The 12,690-nt window shown below is 32.8% G+C and overlaps 3 protein-coding genes across 3 annotated transcripts in view; 1 reads left to right on the top strand and 2 right to left on the bottom strand.

The window, feature by feature from the left end:
- Positions 1–12,690, top strand: part of yellow-g (L-dopachrome tautomerase yellow-g) — a 49,413-nt gene that overhangs the window by 30,772 nt on the left and 5,951 nt on the right. The window lies entirely within an intron of this gene.
- yellow-e (L-dopachrome tautomerase yellow-e) lies at positions 190–5,383 on the bottom strand. The gene is made up of 6 exons (XM_012372288.2): positions 5,379–5,383; positions 4,528–5,020; positions 3,812–3,914; positions 3,342–3,430; positions 2,602–2,894; positions 190–1,861 (listed from the first exon to the last, which is right to left on the bottom strand). The coding sequence occupies exons 1-6, from the start codon at positions 5,381–5,383 to the stop codon at positions 1,612–1,614; spliced, it is 1,233 nt and encodes a 410-aa protein (XP_012227711.1). The 3' UTR covers positions 190–1,611.
- On the bottom strand, positions 9,511–12,563 carry yellow-g2 (L-dopachrome tautomerase yellow-g2). Its single transcript, XM_012372289.2, has 3 exons — positions 12,322–12,563; positions 10,909–11,164; positions 9,511–10,183 (listed from the first exon to the last, which is right to left on the bottom strand). Exons 1-3 carry the CDS (start codon positions 12,546–12,548, stop codon positions 9,560–9,562), a joined length of 1,107 nt encoding a protein of 368 aa, XP_012227712.2. The 5' UTR covers positions 12,549–12,563; the 3' UTR covers positions 9,511–9,559.

Raw genomic sequence — 12,690 nt, forward strand, 5'->3', positions numbered from 1 at the left:
TGTTTCTGCCGATATCTAACAGGTTTAAAACGGAAAAAACGATCAAGCAAACGATGATGTCATTCAAATAATGAATACTACTATTTTGCATGAATGTTTTTCCCAATGATATGACTTGTCAGTGTTTTTTGAAATCAATAGGAAAGTTTATAGGGGACATACGTACAATTATTGTATAATAAACTATATAACAATAACGTACATATGTTTTATGCGTCAGACGGTTTGCATCCCACTTATTCATTATTATAAAAGAATAATAGCCATTCTAATAGCAATTATCCCATTGCTCGATAAGATCGATATAAGAATGATTGTAACTCGGAATAACATGACGCAAGTGGAAATAATGTATGAGTATACGAATATAAATAATTTTAAATGTATAATGTATTAAAAAAATGAAAATTGATTTAACTATAGATGCAAGTTCTTTAGCTAGAAATATTAGCAAAAATTTGATCAATATTTAAATGTTAAAATTTTTTATATAAAATATCAATATAAAATCAATCATAAAATAATATTAAAGTTTGACGTTTAAGAATTAATTAGTAATCTATGTTAAAAAAATTATCGCGCGTTGGTGTGAAATGTTTTATTTATGCAACTAATTATATATTTTTTATTTTTTTTAAATATTTTATCTCATTGTTCCAATAAGATAAAAACGCCTCAAGCAATAATAAAATTAAACCAGACAGTTTTACGGACCATCTATCGTTACAACTTTACAAATCAAAGAATTTGATTTTACATGCGAAATATACTGTACATATAGATAACCTATTTAAGTTTCCAAAATCTAGGTCATCTGAACTTATAATCATATAATCACGCATAACTAAAAATAACTTATTTAAATGATAATAGGGTAAACTTGTTGTACGGTATTAAATATACGAGGTATTGTATACACGTAGATGTATATGAATTGATAAAACAAAATCGATGTTTGTTTATAGGAAAACAAAAAGAACGTAATGGGTGAATTAATAGATTAATTTTATTATTTTTTATATAAAGCCATTTATTTGTTATATTATCTTTAATTTCTCACACAATTTATATTTATTTATAAATGTTTACATAAATTATGTACATTAAATTAACTTTGATAAAAAATTTATAGGAAAACATATTTATATACTTTGGAAAAGTGTTCAAAATTAATATTAATAAGAATCACAAAAATATCTTTTACAAATGTAAATTATTCGATATTGCGCTGAATGAATTGCGAAAGAATACGAAATGTCGTTACGTACAAAAGAATTTGCAAACTCGGCAATATCGAGTTGAACCTAGTTTTTTAAAAAAACTTAAATAACTCTTGAAAAAATAGTATTTTGATTAACTGAAGCTAAAATAGCGAGAGATATATTGCTTTAAATATTTAATATTAAGATAATACTAAAAAAAATACTACGTATAGGTATATATACACTCTAAATCTATTGCAGATATTTTTAAAATAAAAAATGCTTTTTACATAGCATTTTTATATGTCGCAGATATTTTTTCCTTTATTGATAATTTCTTTCTAAGAACATCAATGTTGTCTGCTGGCACAATTTTTCTGATTTAATGCTTTTGCGTAAATATTTCCCTTTAGAATCCAAGAGTATTATTATAGAATTGCAATGGGAAGTACGGATCAATTTGTTGATTAAGAGATTGAGCCAGCACGCGATTGTTCGTTTGGATTCTCATAATGCGGATGTTAATCTGACGAGTATCAACTTGTCTCATGAAAAACTTGTGGAATCTCGACGACATCACCCACACATTATTGTTGTCGTATTGTGCCACTAAGATCTCGGCGATAAATTGTAAGTCCTCTGGACTATAAGCAAGAATGCTGAAAAAAGAATGAAAGAAAGAAAAGATAGCAATTGAAATCATATATAATTATAATTTAAACGTGAACAAACAATCATATCACAACCTAATAAACGTAAACTATCATTAAAACTAGAGAATGACATTGTTTATCTTTTATATGCGTTTGACATTAATAAAATTGGGATTTTTTAGAGATTTAATATGTATATTTTTCATAAATTAATATATTATTAAATCGCTAAACACGCGAGAAAATGAGAATATCTAAAATGTTTCGATTGATATTTAGGTTTTTGACATCCCGTTTTTTAACATACTTAGAATAACAGAAGAATGAATAAAAACTGTAAAGTAAAAGGAGCTGATTTCATAGCAGCATCACTTTTTTTATGGACATTCCTAACGACTTAACACTATTTTGCCCAGAATTTATTCGATACATTCCCTTATTTCTTGCAATCATTCGTTGAAAAAAAAAAACTGATTTGTATGACGCAAAATGCGATCACTTTATTATTTTTTTAAAGTATGACTTAGTGATTAAAATTTAAAAAAATGTTTTTTATAATTTATTTCTAAAATTGTTAATTATATTAAATGTTGATAATAATAATTTTTTAATTCTCACTAACTTTGAAGTCTATATGCATTAGACCAATTTTGATAAAAATTTATGATAAAAAATTTGAATCAAATTTTTTAGAGTTATTTATGCGTGTGATATTTCGGAAAAATATCTTATTCAAAATTTTATACCTTTGTCGATTCGTTCGTGGCTGCCACGATGCGACTGCGGTCTCGGTAAAAGGGGCGAATAAGATAGTGTCATCTCGAGGATCCACTGCCAGTGCCAGACCTTGACTCGACTTTCTACCGACCAAGGTCACAGGTAACTGTTCACCAAGCGGAAGTGGTCCGGCTTGTAACGCAGAAGTAGGCACGCTGAAGATACGATCGGTCGCTAAAGGTTGATAATAAACGGTCCTAAGCCTCGGTGAAAATGTTATGCCCACTATGCCGTCCAGAAACTCGAAAGTGTCTTTTCCGATCTAGAAAAATGTTTATTTAATTTTAAACGCGATATTTATAATTGATAAAACACATTTAGTTTTAAAAATGTATCATATGCAATGAAGAAAAGTATTTAGGAATTAATGATCCTTATTACGATTATTAGATACATTAAAAAGAAATTTTTTCCAACATAGCGGAAGAATGATAAAACGATAAACTCATTTGTAATTCTAGTCATTTCTCTTTGCTACCTTATAAGGCGGGAAATATCACATAGATAAAATCACACTGAATTGATGTAACAAGTTTTTTTACTAATTAGATTCCTAATTAGATAAAGCGTACGCTGCTTCTCTATTGCAGCGTATATAAGCTTACACGTTAGAATGTACGATTACTGTTAATTTTCGTAAAGTTTGTGACTGTGCTTGCCTTTCTCATATTTTTGTTTTTATTATAATTACGTGGAATACTAAACTCACTCTGTATGTTGCTTGATCTGGGTGGGGAAACATGGATGCGTGAAGCAATCTCCAACTTCTATCATTAGTACCATCGAAAACAAGAAGTCCTAAAAAAATATTACAATTATTTTAAAATCTACTTGAAGAAATTCCTCTTTGGAAATTTTTAAAGAAAATTATTTTTATTTGAGATTTTTAAAAAGAAATATTAACGATTTTAAATCTTCGAAAAAGAATTATTTTAAAAAGATTATATTCGTTCTTCGGATTCTAAATCGTGTTACACACATTTTTATATTCAAAATAAATATTCCAGTTTCTTAATGATTTTTCTCATATACAATCATATGTTAGTAACGCCAAGACAAAACATAAAAAATGTACTTAGTCATTTGTTATTTTTCAAAGAAAATCAACAAAAAATAATTATATTAAAAATATGATATTTTTTCACAATATTTATTGAGTTTAATTAAAAAGTGTATAACCTGGTCCAAGAGTATCGGTTATGTAGAGATATACATCATCGCACGTTCTCGCCGAGGTGTCGTCGATGACAAGGTTGGTTAGCAAAGTATTCGGTCTCAACACCTAAAAAAATCCACACAATAATAATTGCTCAAAAATTATTTTTACATAATTCAATGCGAAAGTATCTTAAACGTAAGATTGTTTTGCAGATTGTAACAGGTACATAGTAAATAATCACTGATTCTATGTTTATTTTTATAATTAAAGTAACAAAACCGGTTTTAATTATTCTACACTTGTAAAATAAAGTGATTATATTGATTGTTCACAAACAATTTCGCTACTTCTCCTTTCAATAATGATTTTTTACTCTCTCTAATATCTTTTTATATAAAATAAACAGCACATTGGAAAATTTAAATATCATAATTGATACACATAAAATGTAAGCATCTAGTAATATTTTTACTCAATTAAAAATTTTTTTTTCTAGAAATTATATAAATTATTTTCTTTCTGACTATCTAACTTTATTCACGATTATCTTTTTTTTTAATTTACTATTTATTTTATATTTTTATATTTTAATTTTTTATATATTTACATTATTCTCTGCTTGCATTTACGAATTAATCGTTCGTGATACACGAACAGTCATACAACGCGTGCAGTCATACACACATTTTAATCTTTATCACAACACAACACAACACAACAGCGCAACACTGCTCACCTGACGTGGAAAAATGACGTGACGAACTACTTGGTCGGTTTTCAAATCAAAGACTATAACTTTCGGTGGGCAAACGGCCATAAAATCGTCGATCGATGTCATGACACCGGAATCTACAACCCATAATCTGTTGCACTTATCCAATCTGGTACGATACACTGAGATTAGCTTGGTACAGTTGATTTCTCCTTTTCCGGCATTATGCCAATCCCACGAAGGATACGCCTGAAGTTGCGGGCTGCTTCCGAAGGGTATCTTTCTGGGGAAGAAACTCAAAGTGGCCGGTACACCTGCGCGTAACCTGGGTGTGCCGACAAAGATTCGGTCCCAAGTTATCGTGACACCAGTCAGCACTATATTTTCCGGTTGATATTGATTGAGAAAACCACGGTCATATGGTAGCGCGAAATCAAGCAGTGACCATTGCGCGACGGTTTCTAGCCTTTGCGCCTCCGTCCTGATGCACAGTATCGTTACGAAAAATACGACGTATCTAAAGAAAATCAAAGAATTAATTTTTGCGTATAAGAAAATCATTTAAATTACGTATCAAATATTTACTTCTTGGAGCTTTTTGCAAAAAGCAGAGAAATTATTAAATTTCTATTTTTTTTAAATATGAAAGGAATAAAATTATAACGAGCCAAGTTTATTTGTAAGCAAATGTGGATATTAGTTTGTTTAATTATTGATCAAATATTGAACTATTTTATTTTGTAACAAAAATACATTACCGTAGCGTTAGGATACTTAAATAAATATTTGAAAAATAAGTAAAAAAATTGTTATTTAAAAAATCACACTTATGCTAACTCTAAATTGTATACATTATAATTTTTTATATTTATTACCTCATATTTTAAAAGTTCAAATCTACAATTCGGCAAATTCAAGCTTCACCACTGTTTCAACAATACTCTCATGAAATGAATGGGGTAACGATAGATATTGAACTGAATAAAGTCGTGCTAATAGTGTTAACTATCACAAAGAGAAGTACATCGGGCGTGTACCGCAAGTCCTACCGTCTGAGCACCGACTGATCCAATTTTCTAGCATCGACTTGTTAGAACTTGGCTCCTTAAGAGACAGGACACCACAAGTTGAATGCATTGTGTAACGAGAGGTGTATGTACTTTTACTCGTACGCACGATCACTTTATCCAGCAACACACCTACACCATTCGTCCAATGAACTATTCGAATTTTAGAGTTTAAACAACAGCCAGTTTCGTGCTAATCTGTTCTTGCAAGACGAGAAAGTGGCTCGTGATATGGCTATACGATATCCACGCCCTCGCATTTTTCTAACTTCTGTAACTGAATATTCTTATCGCAATTATCTATGAAAAGCAATAAAAATTCTTTTAATTCCTTGTTATGAGGAATTTTTTATAGCAATTTTTAATATTACAATATTAACTAGCTTCTAAATACTGCCAAAAGAGAATCTATTTTCTCGAATAAAAAGTAAATAATAAGAGCAACGTTTTGCCATATTATATTTTTTTCTGTCATACAGATTATATTGATTGAAATATGCATAATTAATATTTAAATAAATAATAAATATAATATACGAAAATTTCAAAGCGCTTGAAAAAAAACATTCAAAGGGTGAATGCTTTTACTACTGACATAAATTACTATGGTTATGAAATATCATAAAAAATAGCATTAAATGGCACTTGTACTCGTACTATACAATTATAACCATTACACGTATACGTCCTTGACTGATCTGGATTGAAAGTCCCCCGGAACTAAAGACCGCACCCATTATTATATATATAATTTGATTTGGATGCATATGTGCGACCAGAGAACATAATGAACTTTCTTGATATTGAACTTATGATTATTGTTTCGCAATTTTTCTTTTTGACACATTTATTTCACCCCATTTTGATGGATATTTTGACTACAAAAGTAAACACATGTGAAGAATTAAACTTATCTTACTTTACGAGATCTTTTCATTAAAACATTTTATGAAATAAAATGTTCAAAAATGATGGGATTGTCGAATTCCATTCGAAATTCCATTTAAAATTCTTTATTTCTCCAATGGAAAATAATCTTTTCCTATTTTTCAGAAATATTAAGATATGCAAAATTTTCTTACAAATCACAAGAAAGTTACGATAATATTTTTATTTAAATTTTTCTCGCAAATTACATGTATCTCTCGCATTGTATGCTTTGCATTTGAATTCTGACTATCAATTTCTGGCCAATAAATCACTTTCTCTCCGCGACATAGAACTCTTGTGTGTATACCATTTATTCTTTGTACTCTAACGACTTTCGTATTCCGCTGAGTCCGTGATTAAATCATGATATTGTATACTGTATATTTTGCGGCAATAGATTTATATGATTCTTTGAAAATTAGTATAATTGTAATACAAATTCTTCTATAATGTCAGAGAGGTTTTTTGAATTATCGCAAAATGATGATATCTATTCGTGTTGAATATAATTTTTAATTTAAAATGTTTTAAAATGTCATTTTATAATGTTTTTAATTCCTTTTTTAATTTTTTATTTTTGGTAAGCTAAACTCTATTCAAATAAAAATTGTTTTGAAAATACGCATTGAGAGGTTCAAACTTCCTATAGTATTATAATACAACTGTTGATCAAAGAGCTGGCTAATATGATCTTTAAATGCATAATTCTTAACTTGCGACTATATAATTTTTAGCGTGAAATTAGGAATGGTAAGGAAATAAGATAGGAAGATATGGAATTATTCCCGCGAGTCTATCCCAAGTGTATCCGAGTGTGCAACGATAGTTCGCTGTTGCTCAATATCGCACGTGAAATACTACGGGAAATACCATGGAGCGATCACGATTGCCCTCCATTCCCACGACGAAACGGAAACGGTTCACTATCGACTTGCAACGACGACTTGCGGATCGACAATCTGTAAATTCTCCAACGCGTTCGCGTGGACAAGACCGAATAAATATTTATGAACAATATTTGCATAAAGATAATAATTTGACGTGATAATACCGCATTATGTGCTCTATAAAATGCTTAATGTAAAGTGGAAACGACACGCAGTAAAACTCATCCCGATATTTTTAACTTTTTTTTGTTACAATCCACAAATTTACTTAGCGGAATATATTTTGTTTTATATAAATTTTCTGCATAATTACTTTACATCGCTTATAGCTTTATAATTTTTGTTTTAATGTCATTATCTTTCGCATCTTATTAAATGATATTTCCTGTGGAATAATATTAGATTGGCAATATCCACTTTTAGACATGCGTTTTTCTTAATTGCTGAAGTGTAACCGAGTGTAACATGTAATTATAAGTATTAGTCCCAATTTAATTGCATGTATTATTAACCTGCAGATATATAATTACAATTTATAGATATGTGATTAACGAGTACATTTACAACGGAGACTTTATTTTTCACTAGTTTAACCAATCATAATAAAATTAATTGCAAGTACTTTGCTTGAGTTTACGAAATAGATCGGAAAATGACACAAGAAACAAGATTCGAATAGCTTTCCTTCTTTCATCGAATTGTATAATAGTGTCGACCTTTTTTTCGTTATCCTGAGGCGTTTTGCGCCATCGACTGGCCAATCGTAAGTCTAATTTCGACTATTTTAAGATCTAGCACACTTTTCGTGTAATACCAGAATAAAATGAGCTTATTAATGCTAACGGTTTATGTTCATTGAATTGTAAATGTTACGATTGATCACGCTGAGTGAATTCGTTGATTATAGTTTGATCAATTGTAATGAAAGTGATCTGTAATTTAAAGAACACTGTTATTAATGCGGAAATATCAATTCACATTAATTAATGAAATTTTTAAATTAGAGTTCAGATATGTGATTAAAAAATTAAAACATTACTCAATTTGTAATTAAATACATTTGAAGTTCCGGTTATTGCATAAAACCAGAAAAATAATTTGATCTTGAATATCAGCTTTCATCGAAAGTTCAACGTATCCAATTACCTCTGATCCAATTGCCTCCGATGAAGAATGTCCAAGTGTTAGAAGATATAAAAAGCAGAAAGTTTAAACGCTCATTAGATATTTATTGTAAAAAGTTGCTAGTGAATTGGATATAAGAATTTGAAAGGAAAATGCCGTAGTAAAACTCAAACTCTTTGTCCTCGGCAAGCTACGAGTATCAATTATGTCGAAAACGAGCATTCATTACAAGAAAAAAATAGAATTACATTGTTTGAAGAAATGGCGTTGGCGAATTGCATGTCGGCCTAGTTATAAAACACGCGAAACAATTTAATTTTTTTACGCATAATGCGCAGTTCGATTTTTTTTTGCTTTCAAACACGCAAATGCCATTTTTCTTTAGAGCAAAGTTCTTTATAATTTTGTGTAATTCCACAAAAATAAAACAATATTCAATTTATGAAAAAAAGTGCGTAAAATTCTGATATTTTCGATAAATTTAAAGAGGAATGGCATACGACATATAGACATCTAATTAAGTGTTAAATAGATGAATTATTTAATTAACTAGAAAAAATAAACTCCAAATAATTTTAGTTTTGATTTAGATTTATTTAAAGCGCATCAAGCGCAAATTAGGAATACATTTTGCATCCGCAAGGGAGAAGTCAAAAAACCGCTGAATTTTCATAGTATTTATTTCTCCATCCGTCGAATGTCAGCAATTGACATTTTGCTTACCGTTGGAGTTTTTGCGTTGTCGGTGCAAAGGCCGCTCATTGCAGCCGCTATAATTTGAAGCGAGCTCGGATTTCGACGCTACAGACGCGCAAGAAAAAAAAAATGATCCGTAAACTATAATCTTTATGGCAATGGAAATACGACGATTGACATAAGGTACATTAATTCCGCATGCATAGCGTGGAAAGGTAAACTCGTCGAGTTGCAATTGTACCGGTGTTCCCGACTATGAAGTAGCCGAAAGACCTGTCGCTGTTAACCCGCGCGCTCGTAACAGCACTCCTCCTTGACTGTTCGCGTTCGACGAAGCGAGAACGTCTCGCTCTACATAAGGTTTAACGCGTGATTGGCGCCGCAGCCGACGGTGCCCTGCATGTAATCCGGGAAGTTGCTCTCCAGCACGCGCATTCGTCCCCTCTTGTAATCGGGCACGATGTGAGTGGCCAGGGCGCACTCCTCGCTCTTGTAGACGGGCTGGAAGTTGGCCTCCACGAAAGGCGTCATGCTGTCCCACCTGTAGACCTCGGCGTCGCCCTCGTATCGGAAGAAGAGCGCGCTGCCGTTGTCCGTGCCCAGGATAACCAGTCGCCTGGGTTTCAACCCGAGATCGTGTATCTTGCCCTGAGCGTTGCCGCTCCGCAGGTGGTTCGTGTTGATGGAGAACACGCGGCTGCTGCCCAGATACGTGAAGATCAGGCAGGTGCTACCGTCCTGGCGGCGCATAAGTGCGAGGTAGAGCACGTCTCTGCGGTTGCTGTTTATGGTCACGGCCTGCGGAAGGACGACACGGTATCCGCGACCGGAGGTCACGTCGTAGACCAGAATCGCTCTCGCGGCTGCGTCCGACACGTAGATGAAGACGCGGCCGTCCGAATTGTAGTCCGCTACGACGTATTGCAATCGCGACGAAGAGCCTGCTAAGCCAGACAGATCAACGGTTTTCACCACCTAAAAGAGAAATATCCGTTGCATCACACTGATCTACATCATCTTTTACGTCGCACACTCAAGGGATTAATCGGAAAAAGAAAATTTATAAAGTATACCAATTATTGCGATTTTATTTCTTTCAAATTTATTCTTAGGTTTTTTCGGTTCTTTCTTTCTCTTCTTCTTAGGTTTCTTTTTAGGTTTTTTATATTCTATAATTTTCTTTTCAAAAATAACTTAATTTTTTTTTTCAAAATATTGATACAGAATTGATTGCAATTTTTTTGACGAATGTATACATATATTTGTATATGATGCAAGAATAAAAATAGCTTTTTAACTGAATATTTCGCGGTAATTTGTTACGGTAGAAAGACGCTTAACATTCTTGTTGTATAATGCTTACGAAAGAAAAAAGAAAAAGCGATACGGATGAGTAACATGCATGCGTGCACAAACGATGTGACTAACAAGGGATTATACATATCGAATAAATAGAGCAAGTTCTCTTTCTATTTTTTATCAAAGCTACAAAATATTTAAAAAAATTTCTAAAAACTGAAATTTTATGGAAACATATGAGTAACAAATAACAATCACGTTCTCAAAGCAATTGCTTTTCTGCGTTTCAATCTTTAATTAAAAGAACGCGCCTGGCACTTATTTTTCAAGCTTTATTCAAGCTGCGAGAAAGGAACCGATTTCTCATTTTACACATAGCGAGTAGAAACAGATTATCTCACCTTGCCGGTTTTCACGTTGAGAGCGACAACCTTTGGCGGGCATTTGCGTTCGGCTTGTTCGAGAGAGTTAACGACTCCCGTATCTAACAACCACAGGATGTCATCAGGGTCCAAATAAATGTCGACAACGTTTTGCAACGCAGAGCATGTTCCTTCCTCTTGAAGCGACCAGCAAGGGAAGGGCAAGAGACTAGCTTGACAGTTCTTATCTTTCAGGCTAACCTTAGCCAAAGTCACTGGCACACCAGACTTCAATCTAAATAAATTTTTCAAAGAAATTGATATTATTTCTGTAGACATTAGTTGTTTTTATCGATTTCTCATACTTTAATCAGAAAATATTGCGTATAAAATAAGATAATAGTAATTTCAATTATTCATATATATCTCATTAACTTTTTCTTATTTTACAATTAATATAAAAAAACGCGTGCATATTCTACATGCCATAGGCATGTACAATATTCAATAAATTAAAGAAAAGATTTTATTCAATATGCTTTTATGAATAATTCAGGTTACATCTTATTTTACATGCAACAATTAATCAGCTTTAATCATTATGTAAATAATGGAGGCGCGATTTGTTGATATTTAGCTCACTGATATTAATCCAGTAATATCGCACGTTAACTCTATAAGATCGTCGACGGTTAAGATTAATGATTTACGCCTAGTAGATGCACGGTGAAAGGAAGTATGATGAAGATATCGCTATTTAATGCTTTTATCGCCGAGTGAAACACGCATCAGCTATTCATTACACATTACTTATGGATGCAAATTCCGTGCGTCCTTCACGATTCGAGGCAGATACGGTCACCCCATGTAATGTCGTAACATTATACGCGCACGAATGTGAGCATTCAGAGACCTTTGACAAGGCCTACAATTGTGCATACTTCAATTGCCGTGTTCAAAGCGAGAACCGTTAGCTTCTTAAAATGATCGACCGCTGCGCTTCGTCTTTCCGCATTGGAAACCGCGCGTAACGATCGACTTACATACAAGTATCTCGTTAACGATTTCTGAGACCGACCGATGCGTGTATCGACTGCTACTGACGTAACATGATTCGCAACAAGCGCACTTTTCTCTTGCGAAGTCTAAATCAGCAAACCGGTCGAAGAACGCGACTGCCCTTTTATCCCGGATTCGGGTGCAATTAGAGCAAAATCTCTTGCGTTAAAACTACAGATATAGTCGAGTCTGTCTCTTTACATGTATAATTACTTGGCACAGAAATTCTTAACATTGACGTTACTTAAGCTTGGTTGACATTGCCTTATACGCTTTGTCTTCGGTAATTTTATTACATTGAAAGATCAACAAGAGATCACGCGCCAATATATTTATATTGGAAATAATTCTAGCAATTATGTATTATAAATTTACATATTATGTATTTCGTACCTGGGTAAAGCAAGGATAGCGTCGTCCTTGTAGATCGCAGCCCTGGTCGCGAGGACATTCTTCGAGATGTAACGACCGCTGTTCTTAAACATGCTCTTCGTGGTCGGGCAAGGCCATTCGAAGGCCCCTCCGGTCCACAGAATGTTCCTCTCTTCCTTTAGTTGTACGTCATTAGCACCGACGAAAACGACGGCGACGATGAACGTCACCGCCCGTACAAAAAGCATTCTTATTATTCTTTTCGCAAGTTTCGAATATGCACCTCAATCGCGTCTCTTTGACGATCGAATCCAACCGCAAACTGTAAGATTCTCCTTATTGCGCCAGTTTTATAATACTGTTATGTCGGAGACTCATTGCGAAATGTCT

This window comes from Linepithema humile, chromosome 5 (genome assembly GCF_040581485.1).
Source record: "Linepithema humile isolate Giens D197 chromosome 5, Lhum_UNIL_v1.0, whole genome shotgun sequence".
Classification (NCBI taxonomy): domain Eukaryota; kingdom Metazoa; phylum Arthropoda; class Insecta; order Hymenoptera; family Formicidae; genus Linepithema; species Linepithema humile.